Source organism: Mauremys mutica, chromosome 24 (genome assembly GCF_020497125.1).
Source record: "Mauremys mutica isolate MM-2020 ecotype Southern chromosome 24, ASM2049712v1, whole genome shotgun sequence".
Taxonomy (NCBI): Eukaryota; Metazoa; Chordata; order Testudines; family Geoemydidae; genus Mauremys; species Mauremys mutica.
Window position 1 is genome coordinate 12,059,664 of NC_059095.1, and position 13,853 is coordinate 12,073,516.

Here is a 13,853-nt window from a genome sequence, read left to right on the forward strand (position 1 = left end):
GGGGGCACGCCCCGGACCCCGCTCAGGAGCTCGAGGGCCAGATTAAAACATCTGGAGGGCCGGATGCGGCCCCCAGGCCATAGTTTGTCCACCCCCACTGTAGTGAGAGAGAACCATGGGGCTTGTCTGCACTTGAAACACTACAGTGCTGCAGCTGCACTTCTGTAGCACTTCAGTGTAGATCAGTGGTTCTCAAAGCCGGTCCGATGCTTGTTCAGGGAAAGCCCACGGCAGTCCGGGCCGGTTTGTTTACCTGCCGCGTCTGCAGGTTCGGCCGATCATAGCTCCCACTGGCTGCAGTTAGCCGCTCCAGGCCAATGGGGGCTCTAGGAAGCGGCGCAGGCCAAAGGATGTGCTGGCCACCCTTCCTGCAGCCCCCATTGGCCTGGAGTGGTGAACCGCAACCAGTGGGAGCCACGATCGGCCAAACCTGCGGACGCAGCAAGGAAACAAACCGGCCCGGACCGCCAGGGGCTTTCCCTGAAGAAGCGGCGGCCCGACTTTGAGAAGCACTGGTGTAGATAATGCCTGCTCCAGTGGAAGGTGTTCTCCCGTCAGCATAGCTAGATTAACAGAAGAATTCTTCCTTTGACCTAGTGCTGCATATTCGGGGGCTAAGGTCCGCTTAACTATGTTGCTCAGGGGTGTGGATTTTTCACAGCCGTGGGCCTGAGCAACATAAGAATGGCCCTACTGGGTTAGACCAGTGGTCCATCCAGCCCAGTATCCTGTTTTCTGACAGTGGCCAATGCCTGGTACTTCAGAGGGAATGAACAGAACAGCAGTCATCAAATGATCCATCCCCTGTCATCCACTCCCAGCTTCTGGCAAACAGAGGCCAGGGACATTCAGAGCATGATGTTGTATCCCTGCCCATCCTGGCTAATAGTAATTGATGGATCTATCCTCCAGGAATTTACCTAGTTATTTTGTTAATCCTGTTAATAGGTTTGGCCTTCACAACGTCCCCTTGCAAAGAGTTCCACAGGTTGACCATGCGTTGTGTGAAGAAGTACTTCCTTTTGTTTGTTTTAAACCTGCTGCCTATTAATTTCATTGGTTGACTCCTAGTTCTTGTGTTATGTGAAGGAGTAAATAACATTTCCATATTCACTTTCTCCACACTAGTCATGGTTTCATAGACCTCTATCATATTCCCCCTTAGTCATCGCTTTTCCTAGTTGAAAAGTCCCAGTCTCATTAATCTCTCCTCACATGGAAACTGTTTCATAATCCTAATCAGTTTTGTTGCCCTCTCTGTACCTTTTCCAATTCCAGTATATCTTTTTTGAGATGGGGTGACCAGATCTGTATGCAGTGTGCAAGATGTGGGCATATCATGGATTTATATAGAGGCATAATATTTTCTGTCTTAATATCTACCCGTTTCCTAAACACTCCGTTAGCTTTTTTGACTGCCTCTGTAAATTGAGTAACTGAGTCGATTTCATTTTCTAATGTAGACCAGCCCACAGGGTGGGGAAAAAATACTCACGTCACTTTTAACACCTCTGCATTTTCTGAAATTTGTTTAGCTGACCATTTGTGTGTTCAGTTACATACTGTATGTGTATAGTTCCAGTCATTGTTCATGGAAGTTAGATATTCAGTTGTGCACCAAAATGATTGGAATAAAAGCTCTTTGTGCCATCATTAGACTTAAGAATTAACACTCAACTGATTTGAATGGTGGTGGCAGTTAGTGCTGTTGTAGGAGCAGCAGTGATCTATATGCTATGTATAACGTGTATGCTCAAAAGGTCTGTTACACTCCCCCCCCCCCCCCTTTGAATACCTGTGATGTGGCTTTCCCCCACCCCTCCCTCCTGGAATGCTTGTGGGATGAATAGGCTGCTTAAACAGCTGGAAGATCAGAAGAGCTCCCAGGTAGACAAGGTGTCTGGGACTCTAATTAGGCAGCACTCACACACCCAGTGCATGGACACTGGCTGAGGTGGAGTGTGACCAACCAGACATGGCCAAGTCATCTCTAGTCGCCAAGTCATCTCTAGTCGCAGGCCATGAGGTCCTTAAAAGGGGAAGGGGCCATGTGCTAAGGAGTGCACTCACAAGCTTGTACCGCCCATGAAGGCCCTTCGCCCGGACCGCCTGGCCAGTGGTTCACTGCTTTACATTCCATTGTGCCTCGGGAAGACATACCTTCATCACACCATCCATTGCTGTGCTGTGGGACACTTACCTTAAAGGATCCTGACATCTCCAGTGCTGTGCCTGTCCTGGAAGTGTGAGTATGCGAGTGTGAATGTGACCCCCCCCCCTCTTCTTTTGAGTTTAGCTATCAGTATAAGAAACGTGCTGCTTTCTGCCAAACTCTGGTGGGTCATTAGTCTTTCCTAAGCTTACTAGCTGGCCCAAATTCGGGTAACAAGTACTTCTCTGAAGTGCTCTTCAGGATAAGAGGATTGTACAGTAGTTTTGTGTTTGGAAGGTTTTCTCTGTAATTACGAGTTAGAAATTAACTCTTTACATAAAAGTTTCCCTTTTGCAGAAGGTGAATGTGTTTGTGTGGCGGGAGAGGGGTCAGACAAATGCATTCCACCCTCCAGGGTCAGCCTGGGATTGGGTGTCTGACATTACTAGTCAAAGTCTGGTTGGAAATTAGGCTCTCCCCTAAGCATGGTTCATGGATGGAATTCCAGCAGCAACCTCCCACTTCCCAGCAGCCAGTTGTGTGGGGGCTGGGTTTCTCACCAGGGTGTGGCTTGTGACAGAGTAGTGACTTCAGAAAATAAAAGAACTGAGAGAGCAGCTGTCCACTTTCGTAAGAGCTCTTTTGGGGCCTAAATGGAGCAAAGTAATATTGAGAGCAGGGAATGGTTCACCCGCAAATGGTTTCAGGTACTGCCTGCAATTATAAAAGTCTCACTTTGGAGTCCAGGAAGAGAGAGTGATCAGTTTTGTCACGAGAGAGATTCCTCAGAAGCATTTCCTTTTAGGAGTTTTGTCTAAAAAGGCATTCCCCAAACAACTCTATATCTGTCAGCCCCATAACATTCATTTATTTGGGGTTTCTTGCTTCCACAGTGCACCAACCAACATTCCTATAAACAAACACAAAAAATCAACCCAATGGGGGTGGGGTGGAGTGGGCGAATATACTTTTGGTATAATTCTGCTGAGAAATACCTCTCTAAGCAAAAACTCTGGTAGCCCTTCACTCCCAGAGTGAGCTCATGTAATGTCACACATGAACCATGCTTTCCAGTTATTCCACCGTAAATGGGTCTCACAAGAGCTCTTATAAAAGTGGACTTGGCTTATAGGATACCGGGCTTAGTCAATAGGTTAATTAAGTGCCACACTGGTAAATAGTACAATGGGTCAATGATATGATATTCTTAACCTTTTTCCAGGGGGTATGGCTGGAGAGTCTTGCCCGCATGCTCGGGTTCAGCTGACCGCCATATTTGGGGTCGGGAAGGAATTTTCCTCCAGGGTAGATTGGCTGTGGCCCTGGAGGTTTTTCGCCTTCCTCCGAAGCATGGGGCAGGGGTCGCTTGCTAAAGGAGTGGGGGGATCGGCTTATGTGGCCTGCATCTTGCAGGAGGTCAGACTAGATGATCATAATGGTCCCTTCTGATCTTGAATTCTATGATTCTTTAGTTCACTATCCTGTTACAGATCTGCCCCTCATCTTTTTTTATTTATCTGTAGGCTGATGGGTGTATGGTAACTTGTTAAAACCTGGGTGAATGTGCCCTATGGGTTATTTGAGTGCAGGGGGTTCATGAAGTCATTGGTCAGAATGAGGCCTATTACTAAGGAGCAGGGGGCACCCACTGCATGGATCTGCTGGCAAGAGTGCTTTACAGATATGTGACTGTAGGAGGTTGGCCATATAGGGGGCGCCAGTGCACTGAGTAGAAGAGAAATGTCCATAGGAGACTAAAGAATGGGAGTACTTGTGGCACCTTAGAGACTAACAAATTTATTTGAGCAGAGTGGAACATATAGTACGGAGATATATATACATACAGAACATAGGAGAATGTGTCATTAAATCCACGAGGGGCGGTGGGTATTCTCAGTAATGAACTGGAAAAGGTTATACCTGTTACTATAGGTGAATGTGCTAGCGTGGGGGGAGGAGAGTTTACTACTGAACTGAGCTACTAGTGGTGTGCAGTTAGAGAAGGGAGCTCTGAGGGAGCATTAGGTGTGGGAGGAATTGTGGAAGAGGCAGGTGGGGGGCACATAACCGTTGTACCCAGTTGTCTCTGTAGCCAGTGATAACACATTCATCTACAGTAATAAATATTAGGGACAGGGGAAGCTGGAGAATAGGGGTCACCCAGTGCCCGCTGCAATTTGAGTCACGTCTTACCAAATGAAATATACCTTCAGAGGTGGAGTGTGCTGGAAGACAGAGATATAGGGCAGAGATATACTGAGCAGCCACTGTAGCTAGCAAGAGTGTTGTCTACTACTAGGGATGAATGTGCCAGGGCGATGGCATGGGGGCATACAACAGCTATTCTAGTGAGCTTAGTGCTCAGAACGTCGTGTTCAGACGTACAACTGCTGCAAGAGATAATGACTTCAACTGTATATACACCTCTACCTCGGTATAACACGAATTTGGATATAACATGGTAAAGCAGTGCTCTGGGGGGGGCGGGGCTGTGCACTCCGATGGATCAAAGCAAGTTCGATATAACGTGGTTTCACCTATAACGCGGTAAGAACTTTTAGCTCCCGAGGACAGTGTTATATCGAGGTAGAAGTGTACTAAAGAACTTGAATGCACAGTCTGAGGATGACAAGTTGTAATGCAGCAAGTACAAGAGGAGGAAAGAAGCATTTTATGTATTGTAACAAACGCGGTGTAAAAAAAAATCATTTTTGTGGCTTTCTGTTTCTCAGATCGGAGGTGTATGTGAGGCTTTAGGCAGATGCATCTGGTCACAGTTTGCACCCAGGTTCCTGTCTCCCATTTCCTTAAAAAGCAGGCAAGATCTGTGGGTTTTTTTTTTTTTTTTCTGTCCTTTGCATTTCAATCAAGTTCTATGAATCTCTGTTTGGTACTGTATATGCTTAAAGGGGAAAGGAGTAGAGGAGGAAACTTGCTTAATAGGAGAGGTGGAAGAGAATGGGAATGAGTTTGAGCTTGCAGTCAGTTCTCTTAAGAATGTAATGAGAATGAAACAAAGGATGAGCTGCACATATAGAGCAGGCACCTGGCAGTTGCTGACCGTTGAATAGGCTGTGATGCATTCATTGTAATCTGCACCCAGAAAGTCTGTGAATAGCTAATGAGACTTTCTGTTTCTGGAAAAATGCTGCCCTTTTTCTGTTTTTGTTAGTGCTGAGGCAAGCCATGGAAGCAGATAATGTGATATACCTTTTGATGGACAAGCATAAAAAATCATTTGTCCTTTTGCAATTCCTTTCTTTTTAGTAGTTGGTAAAGTGCCGAGAAGCCCATCTACAAATTAATTATCACAGTAATATGGCAAGTTACTTGCTGATACTGTAACTTTTTCAGGAAGAGATATTTCCGAATTTCTTAAAATGTCATATCAAAATGTGTATAATTGTTGCCCCTTTGTTTGGGATGCTTCCAATTTGTTTGGTTTCAAAAACATTAATGCTTGGAGAATCTTGAATTTTTTGGTGAGCTGCAAAGGGAGAGGGGAAAACTGCCTTTTTTGGCTGCTTTGTGATGACACACTTTGTGAAGACACACAAGTTTTTTTTGTTATAGATTCCATAAACACAGAATTACCACTCCTGAGTCTCATGCCTCCAGAGCAAGTCAAGTGGAAAACTCCACGAGTGCTTAGTTTTTTTTTTTTTTTTTTTGACCCTCTGAGGTACCTGTAGGCAGTCTCAAGGGCTGTGTCCTACTGAGCATGCTCCAGTTACAAGACTTTCTGAGGCCCCAGAACCCTCCACCCGTTACTTTCTGATTGTGGTTAGTGAATGAGCTTCTCATTGGCTTTCAACTGTTACACCGTTGGCTCTGATCTTTCAGTGCTCTTCAAGCAAGACACTAGGTACAGTATCCTTTTTTTGTTTTCAAGGCATGTAGTCAGAATAAAATAGTTTTTTTTTTCAGCACTTAGATACCTTTTTAGCACTTTGGACCAAGCCCAATATCTTCACCTCTGGGGATTTGGCAAAGAGGCATCGTCAGAACTGTTTTAGGATGCTTTTATAGGCTATTTTCAGTTTTGAGTAGAAATTGCTTCGCTCTTCAGGTTTCTACTTAGAATGAGTTAGAGCAGGTGCCAGGGATTGTGTCCTTGGCACAGGATATTGTTCAATACATCTGATGCATACTTGATTCTTTGGAGCCCCATAATACGTTCAGTTAGTCAGCTCTCTTGCTAACTTTGGTATTTTTGTTCCTCTCATGTCTCAGATCTCTCTAGCAGTAGCTTCTGATGGATAACACCAAATGAGGCTCTCGGGTCTCTTGAAGTGGCAGGTTCCAGCGCAGGTGGTGCCAATTAATGCCCTAGCTAAAAGTTCAGATGTGGGACTGTCAAGCTCCATTATGGCTGGTGCAGGCACAAAATCTAGTTTCAAACAGTACAAGTCCCTCAGTGCTAAAATCTGTTATGGAAACCCCTTTTTAAGATGGGAAGACTTACTTTTTCAGACATACTCAGCCTTTACTCTTCAAGCATGTTGGGATCAAGAAAACAAGCTGCAACTCCTTCCAGAGAAGTCAGTGTGCCGCAAGCAAGACCACTGGATCTGAGTCTTTTGGTTCAAACTGGTCCTTCTTTAAGATTTGTGATATATTTGGCTTGTGAACAATTGCCCCTATTGCTGGTTGCTCTGATAAAAGCAGGGGGTTATGCTGCTGACTCTTCCATCTTTATTTTGGAGGCTGTCAGGCAGGAGAAAAAAAGGCTTGTCCATTTTCAATCCCATCAGTCAGATCCTAAAGATCGTAAGAGACGTAGAGAGAAGAATTCAGGGTGGTTGACATTAAATTTCGTGAGGATATTTCACTGAAATTGCCTTGGTTCTGCCTATGCCCAACACCAGAAGGGATGTTTGCTGTTTTGACATGGTCTTTAGTGTTTTCTCGCTTTGCATCTGACAGTTGAGAGCTTATGGATCCATGGGGGGAATGGCCCTGCCAGAGAACTCTCAACCTGTGGAGAATATCTGTTTTGACTTCATTGATGACTGCAAAGACTCTGTTCCAAGAGTCTTTGGGATCAGCCTTGTTCCATCTGTACTGGGACAAAGGATGCCTCTTGTTTTCATGAGTCTTTTGCGAGACGTCTAGATTGGTTATATTGGCTTTTTCACTCATGTTGTCCCTAGGTTTCCAGGATTTTCAGGGAGTAGATCTGTTTATTCCATCTTGTTCTCTGTAACTTTGTGAGATTTTTTACTCATTGCCTTTTCTAGAGTCTGTGGGCTTTGACTAGTTAGTCTGTTTTTGCTGCTTCTGTTAGTCGTGTGACTGAGATTCTCTGTATAGGTTTATTTCTTCAGATCCTTCTCCCTTAAAAGATGCAAGGAAGTTAATTTCTTCCTGGAGAAGGGGTTTTTCCTCTTTGGTTGCCCTGAAAGAAGACCCTTGAGAGGATGATATTGATAAATAGGTGTCTTTCCAATGTGAAGATGACTCTGCTTAGAGATCATTTTATTCCTGCATTGCTGGACTCCTACATCATTTGATCCTGACAAATACAGATTTTCAAGAGATGCTTAACCATTTAGTAGAAACCTTGGAGATCACAAATTCTGTTAATTAAAATTTCAAATTAGCAAAAATGTTTGAGCCTTTTTGATAGCTTATAGCTGAGACAAAAAAGTAATAATGTTAGTAATTTAAAAAAAAAACGTAACATTTGTGATTTAGACCATCTTTTGTTCCTCCTATTGTTAGAAAAACAGATAACTTTCTGTATGTGTCTCAAGTGGATGTATGAGTCTTTGCAGCCTCCATTACTGGACCCTTAGTTTCTGTAGCATATACCAGGTGTAAGTCAGACAAACGAAGCCCTCTTCTAAATAGAAGAATTCATATTTTTTTGAAAAATGAGGCTGCTAGATATAGTCATCTGAAACTTACCACGCTCTCCTAGCAGACTTTTTTTAATATGGGGCAAACTGTCATCAATTGCCAACTAGTCTAGTCAATTCATTTCTTCTCGGGAGCATAATTCTTTGTGTGCTGTATTACAGATAATAGCTACAGTTACCATTTGTTGACATGCCTGGTTTCAAATATTTTGCTAGTTGAATTGGAAAAAAGCATCCCCAGAGATCTTGCATCATATTGGATAATGGATGATCTCTGGGTATAGTAGCATTATGCAATTAGAAGTGGACTTCCAAACTTCTTTCCCATATGATAGATGGAGATGTCCATGGTTGCTATCTTGGGATGGGAAGCCTATGGAGAGGAACTCCACACCCACAAAGCTTGGTGTCTCCATGAACAGTAGAGGCAAATCAAAGTTTCAAAGATGAGAATGGTCATGTACATGTGGAGGACTTTCAGAGATCTGGGATTCCAAAAGATGGGCTTGGTAACTTGAGTCAGTTTGTTCCACAAAAAGAAGGAGGCACTGGGTCATGACTCCTATGTTGGGAACCTCTGCAGATATGGAAGTGTGAGATTCTGTTCCTGTTCCACTAGATACTCGTATTATACTTGGTAGGGAAAGAGAACATGATCATAGACTGACTCAGTCTGTTACAGATCCTCCTGAATAGATGAGAGAGTGGCAGAACAGAAAGTCATACATTCAGGGGCACCGGAGGTAGGTAGCTGTCTTCACACTCAGCTGAACAAGAAGCTACCTGTTTTCATACCACTAAGAAAAGCGGTGTTAACAAGAATGGTTTCTCCATCAATGGATTGTGCCTTTTCACCAATCTGTCTCATGGAAATGGTCCTGACAAAGCTCAAGGGACTAAAGTTCGATGATCCTAATAGTCCCAAACAGGATGGCTTTCAATCCGGGATTCTGCAGAAATTGATGCTAGTCATGTTGATCAACTGTGTTTCATCTGGATAGACTGCCAGCGTGTAGCCTATGGGACACAAGCAAGTCCAATATGCACATAAGTGTCTTGGAGTCTTGTGCACTGCGTCTAGCACTCAAGGCCATTCTTCTCCTTGTAGTGGTTCAATTTAAATGGACAAAAGTGCCTCAGGTTCTCCAGGAAAGCTGGGGTGTCATCTGATACAAAGGGAATTGAATAACCTCCACTGAAATCTGTTCTGCAAACGCCAACTTAGATTTTAGTGTAAGTGGAATCTTTCCAGGAATAACAGAAGAGCATGAAGAGCTTTCAAGCGCTGAAGGTTTGGTCCAAATAGATCCAGGATTGAGTATACTGCCAGGCTAGCGAGAGAAGGTAAGCTTGATACCTGGATAATATGACTGAGAGATTTGTTTCTAGCACTGGTGATCTTTTTATTTCATAGAAATATGTGCATGAAAAAGTTACCTGCCCTTTATAAGCTGTAAACATGGCATGCTAGCATATTAGCTTTGTTGCATTGAGTCTGAGCGATGTGGGGTTTGGGTGTTACTAGGCATGTAAATGGGCTGAAGATGTAAATTACCCGTATATGAGCCATGGTATGCAGTTGGTGACTCCATATGTGGTATTGTCCTCCACCTGGCTAGAGGGGAAACTAAGGTTTTGATTGCTACTTGTGATAAGGATGCTGGGGAATAAATGCGAGAAATCTACTGAATGATGAGCTGTATGTATTTTTGTAATGGACAATGCTACATGGACATGACTTTCTTTTCAAAACTTCTTGTTTCTCACAATTTCGCATTGGTATAGCTCTATTGACTTCAGTGGGTTTACTTCTGATTTTCACCATTGTAATTGAGGCGAACCCAGCCCATTATTTAGTAACTCATTACAACCATAAGTTTGTAAAACAAGAAAGCGGTTGGGCTAAGGGATGCACACTTGCCTGGCTGTTGTCCATCACATAAAATCAAACATTTAAAAGTGCATCTTTAATGCAATGTCTTTCAAAGTTTTGATTTGTTCTATTAATTAAAATGAAAGGTGTTTTGTTTGTTTGTTTGTTTGTTTTACTTTTTCCCTTTACAGATTGTTAGCTACCTTTTTGTCTTGCCTCCTAACCTGTTCCCTAATACTTTATTTTGAAGATAAGAATCAAACTGAAATCAGAAGTTTATTATGAAAACTGTTTGTGTCACAAAGAGGGGGAAAAAAGAAGGGTGCTGTGAAGATCATGCTGCTGTTCTAATATAACAGTTTCATGAAAACTAACACTTGGAAGCTGACATACTTTTGCATGAACCAGTGGGTAATGAGTTGGAAGCAGAATGTTCAAGATCAGGTTTGGTCCTGGTATAATTTGGGTGCCTCCCATAAACCTGAACTGAATTTGGCCCTTGATGTATAGAACAGGTTAACATGTTCTTCCCCTCTCTCTTCCACAGTTAACTATAAGAGGGAGAAGATGAGCCTACTAGGCCATATCCATATTGAGAGAATGAGTGAGGAGTGGGTTACTCTTGGGTGTTCAGTATCCTCTCCCTGCCACAAAGGGAATAATCTAGTGCTTTTTTGGGTAGTGGAATTAACTTTGGTATCAGCCAGAGCCCAGGAAGTTTAATTTCTCTCTCTGTTCCCTCTGTTTTTCTCAGCCCAAGTGGGAAGAAGTTCCGAAGCAAGCCTCAGCTGGCCCGTTACCTGGGGAGCTCAATGGACTTGAGCACTTTTGACTTTCGCACAGGCAAAATGCTGATGAGTAAGATGAATAAGAACAGACAGAGGATGCGCTATGACTGTTCTAACCAAGCCAAAGTAAGAATAAGTTACAGTGGAAGGTTTCCCCTCTCCATCTGTTTGAGTTTTTGGTGTATTACTGTTGGTTTTGGGATATTGTTTTGAGAACTTCACGCACAGATTTAGCCTTTCGAATTAATGCTTGTATGTGGGAGTTGTATGAGACAGAAGTAATGATATCTGGGTACTAGACGTATTTGTAGGTAGATCTGGTCTAATTAAAACTGGTTCACAAATATTTTCATTAATTAGAGTGAGTTTGACTTTGTGGCAAAAATGTGTGTGTTTGGTTTTTCTTTTCTTTTTTCTTTTGAATCTTTAGGGTAAACCTGATTTAAACACCGCACTCCCTGTCAGACAGACAGCCTCAATCTTCAAGCAGCCTGTCACTAAGATCACAAATCATCCCAGCAACAAAGTGAAGAGTGATCCCCAGAAAGCTGTGGATCAGCCCCGTCAGGTGAGGTTTGCAGTGTGGCAGCTGCTTTCCCAAAGCTAAGAAAGCTTCATGTGTGTTAATCACTGAGGGGCATAAATATAACTCTCCTATATAACAGTGGGTAAATGTACACTGGCACTTTGTTGTATTTGAAATGCTGGCCAAGACTTCAGTGTCATGGAACCTAACCCTGTTAAAAGCATTCCATTATATAGTGTAGACATAACTTTTTAACTGTGTTTTATAACTGGGCTGCAGCCTTTGTTAGATCTTTAGCTTCATCATGATTAAAGTGGTCTGGTGGTCTGCCCTACATATTGGAACAATGTTCATAACCAGTTTTGGGACAACTGTATTGTAATTAGATCCCGTGTCATGTATTTTTTATAGTCCTAGATAGGGCCAAAATTCTGAAGACTCGCACTCTTCTAGTACAGATCACTATCTGGTGTCTTACACATGGCAGAGATTGCAGTCCCCCCTCCCCTTTCCTCCTCCTCCCCACTCCCGTTGTGACTTTTGTGTCTCAGGCCCATTTAACTCCCCTAAGGTTAGAAATTCAGTCATCTCCTAGAATCTCACCTGAATGCCAGTATTAACAGCCAAATCCAAGTTGTAGTGTCACTTACGATACTGTGTATTTGCAAACTAGAGGAGACATACAAAGGAACTCAATCTCCTCTAGCCGAGGCTACAAAAAACTGTGTGTGTGGGGGCACTATGTAGTTATAGAGGTGGATACTGGTAAAATAAATCTTATTTGTTAGAAACAGTCAGTCAGGCATTCTCATTTCATTCCTGTTCCATGGAACTGGCAGCCTGTCCCCTCAGCAGAGATTCATTGAGTCCTTTGCTGTAGTAAGTCCATCTGTTTAGTTCTCTAGAAACTAGGTGTTCAGTGTCATTAGCAAGTTCAGACACTGCCAGTTGTCAGTACACGTTACATACAACTGCAAAAGGCGTATATTACACCATATGGTATTCAAATTAATTAAAAAAATCAAAATGTATTTATTTTTCAAATTTCCTTCTGCATAGTTGAGGAATTTCAAAATCTTTTCTATCCAACCTCACAAGTATCATCTTGAAGTAAGAATTATGATGCATTTAAAAGAAATTCTGCCCTCATTGGGTGTTTAAGTAAGATGATGGGTGTGTTTTCCATATCCATGCTGTTGACTCTAACCATATTTTACATTGGTCTGTTTCTGATCCACTTCATTTCTCTTTGTATTTTTATAACAGCATTGTCCAGAGACATATAAAGGTGGTTTTGAGGCTATCTTGTACCCAACTAAACATGAGTGCTAGTTCAAGCTCATTATCATTGTGGATCTTTCTATTCACTCTCTACCTTATTAATCTGTAACCCTCTGCTCTACTACATATCCAGCAATCCTTGCTAGCAGTAGATCAAAGTTTCCTAATGTTTTACCCATAACATTTTCTCCATTCTAGTTTTGTTCAGGCTACCCGTAGTCTTCATTTTAATTTTGGAAATAATGTCTAGGCCTCTTAAGTATCTGGCTTTATAACCCTTTGACTTGAAAATTATGGACTAGAAATTGCCTCCTGTGATTTGCTCTGCTACTTAGAAGCTGAGAGCATTATTGTGAAAGGCCAAGGTGAAGTAATTTAGACTGTATCACAGTTTGGGTCATCTTGTGGTATGAGGTGGGTGGAAGACTTATGGCATGTAGCCAGCCAAGGACCATACAAATCCACATTTCATCTAGTCTTTAGGGAACTACAATAGCTGTTCTGCAGCAAAAAGCAAGTGTAGTCAGGCAAACTGCTATAGTCCTGTAGCTATCCACTGATAGATGTCTCTGGATTGTGATTTGAACATGGACCCAGCTTAATATTGCCTCCTCTTACCAGATAGATTGGGCGATGCCTTCTGTAACTGAAAAGCTTTGTTCCAAAAGCAACAGTTACATCAGCAAAAGTTATCTGTTGATTAAACTATTAGTCATTTTATTTAGTCTTTATCCTGGCTATGACTTGAATTGCTGTACCCTCTTTCTTCAAAAGTAACCTCTGAAGCAAAGCTGGGGAACAATTCTCTGGAATCTGCTAAAGAGCAGATTGGTGAGTCAGCCACAAGGAATAATTACCAAAAAATACCACTCTGTAGTGATGCGGACTCACCCCTGCGGCGCCTCCTGCTGGTTGTCCTTGAGAATTAGCTCTTCCAGTGTCCGGAACGCCCTCTACCGGTCAATGAGCTGCCTTACCGCTGGCATGTGTCCCTCCCAGGACCCGGTGTCCCTTTTACCTGGGGTGCTGCCTCTCTGGCAGTAGCCCCTCACAGCCACAGGGTCTCCCCCTCCCAGGGGAACCCTCACCCACTATTCCCCACTTCGCTTCAGTCTTAGGCTACTGCCAGTCCCCATCTAGCCCCCACTCACTGGGGCGGAATGCAGTGTAAGCCACTCATCATAGGCAAAGGGGGGTTCGGACCTGCTGCCTCTGCCTACCCATGGGCTGCCCCCTGCAACCCCAGTACCTAATGGGGCTTACCAGGCCTGCAGCCTGGGGCTTTCCTAGGCCAGAGCTCCCTTGGCCTTTCCCTGCTCCAGTCTAGGTTCCCTGCTTGGCACCTTGCAGCCAGGCCCTTCTCCCTCTACAG

General features: G+C 43.3%; 1 protein-coding gene across 3 annotated transcripts in view; it reads left to right on the forward strand.

Annotated features, from left to right (window-relative positions):
* The window catches only part of MBD3 (methyl-CpG binding domain protein 3), a 29,392-nt gene that overhangs the window by 3,686 nt on the left and 11,853 nt on the right, over positions 1-13,853 (forward strand). For all 3 annotated transcript variants that reach the window (XM_044998939.1, XM_044998938.1, XM_044998940.1), the window contains exons 2-3: positions 10,641-10,800; positions 11,105-11,242. In XM_044998939.1, coding sequence (XP_044854874.1) covers positions 10,641-10,800; positions 11,105-11,242 — 298 coding nt within the window. The remainder of the gene's footprint in view (positions 1-10,640; positions 10,801-11,104; positions 11,243-13,853) is intronic.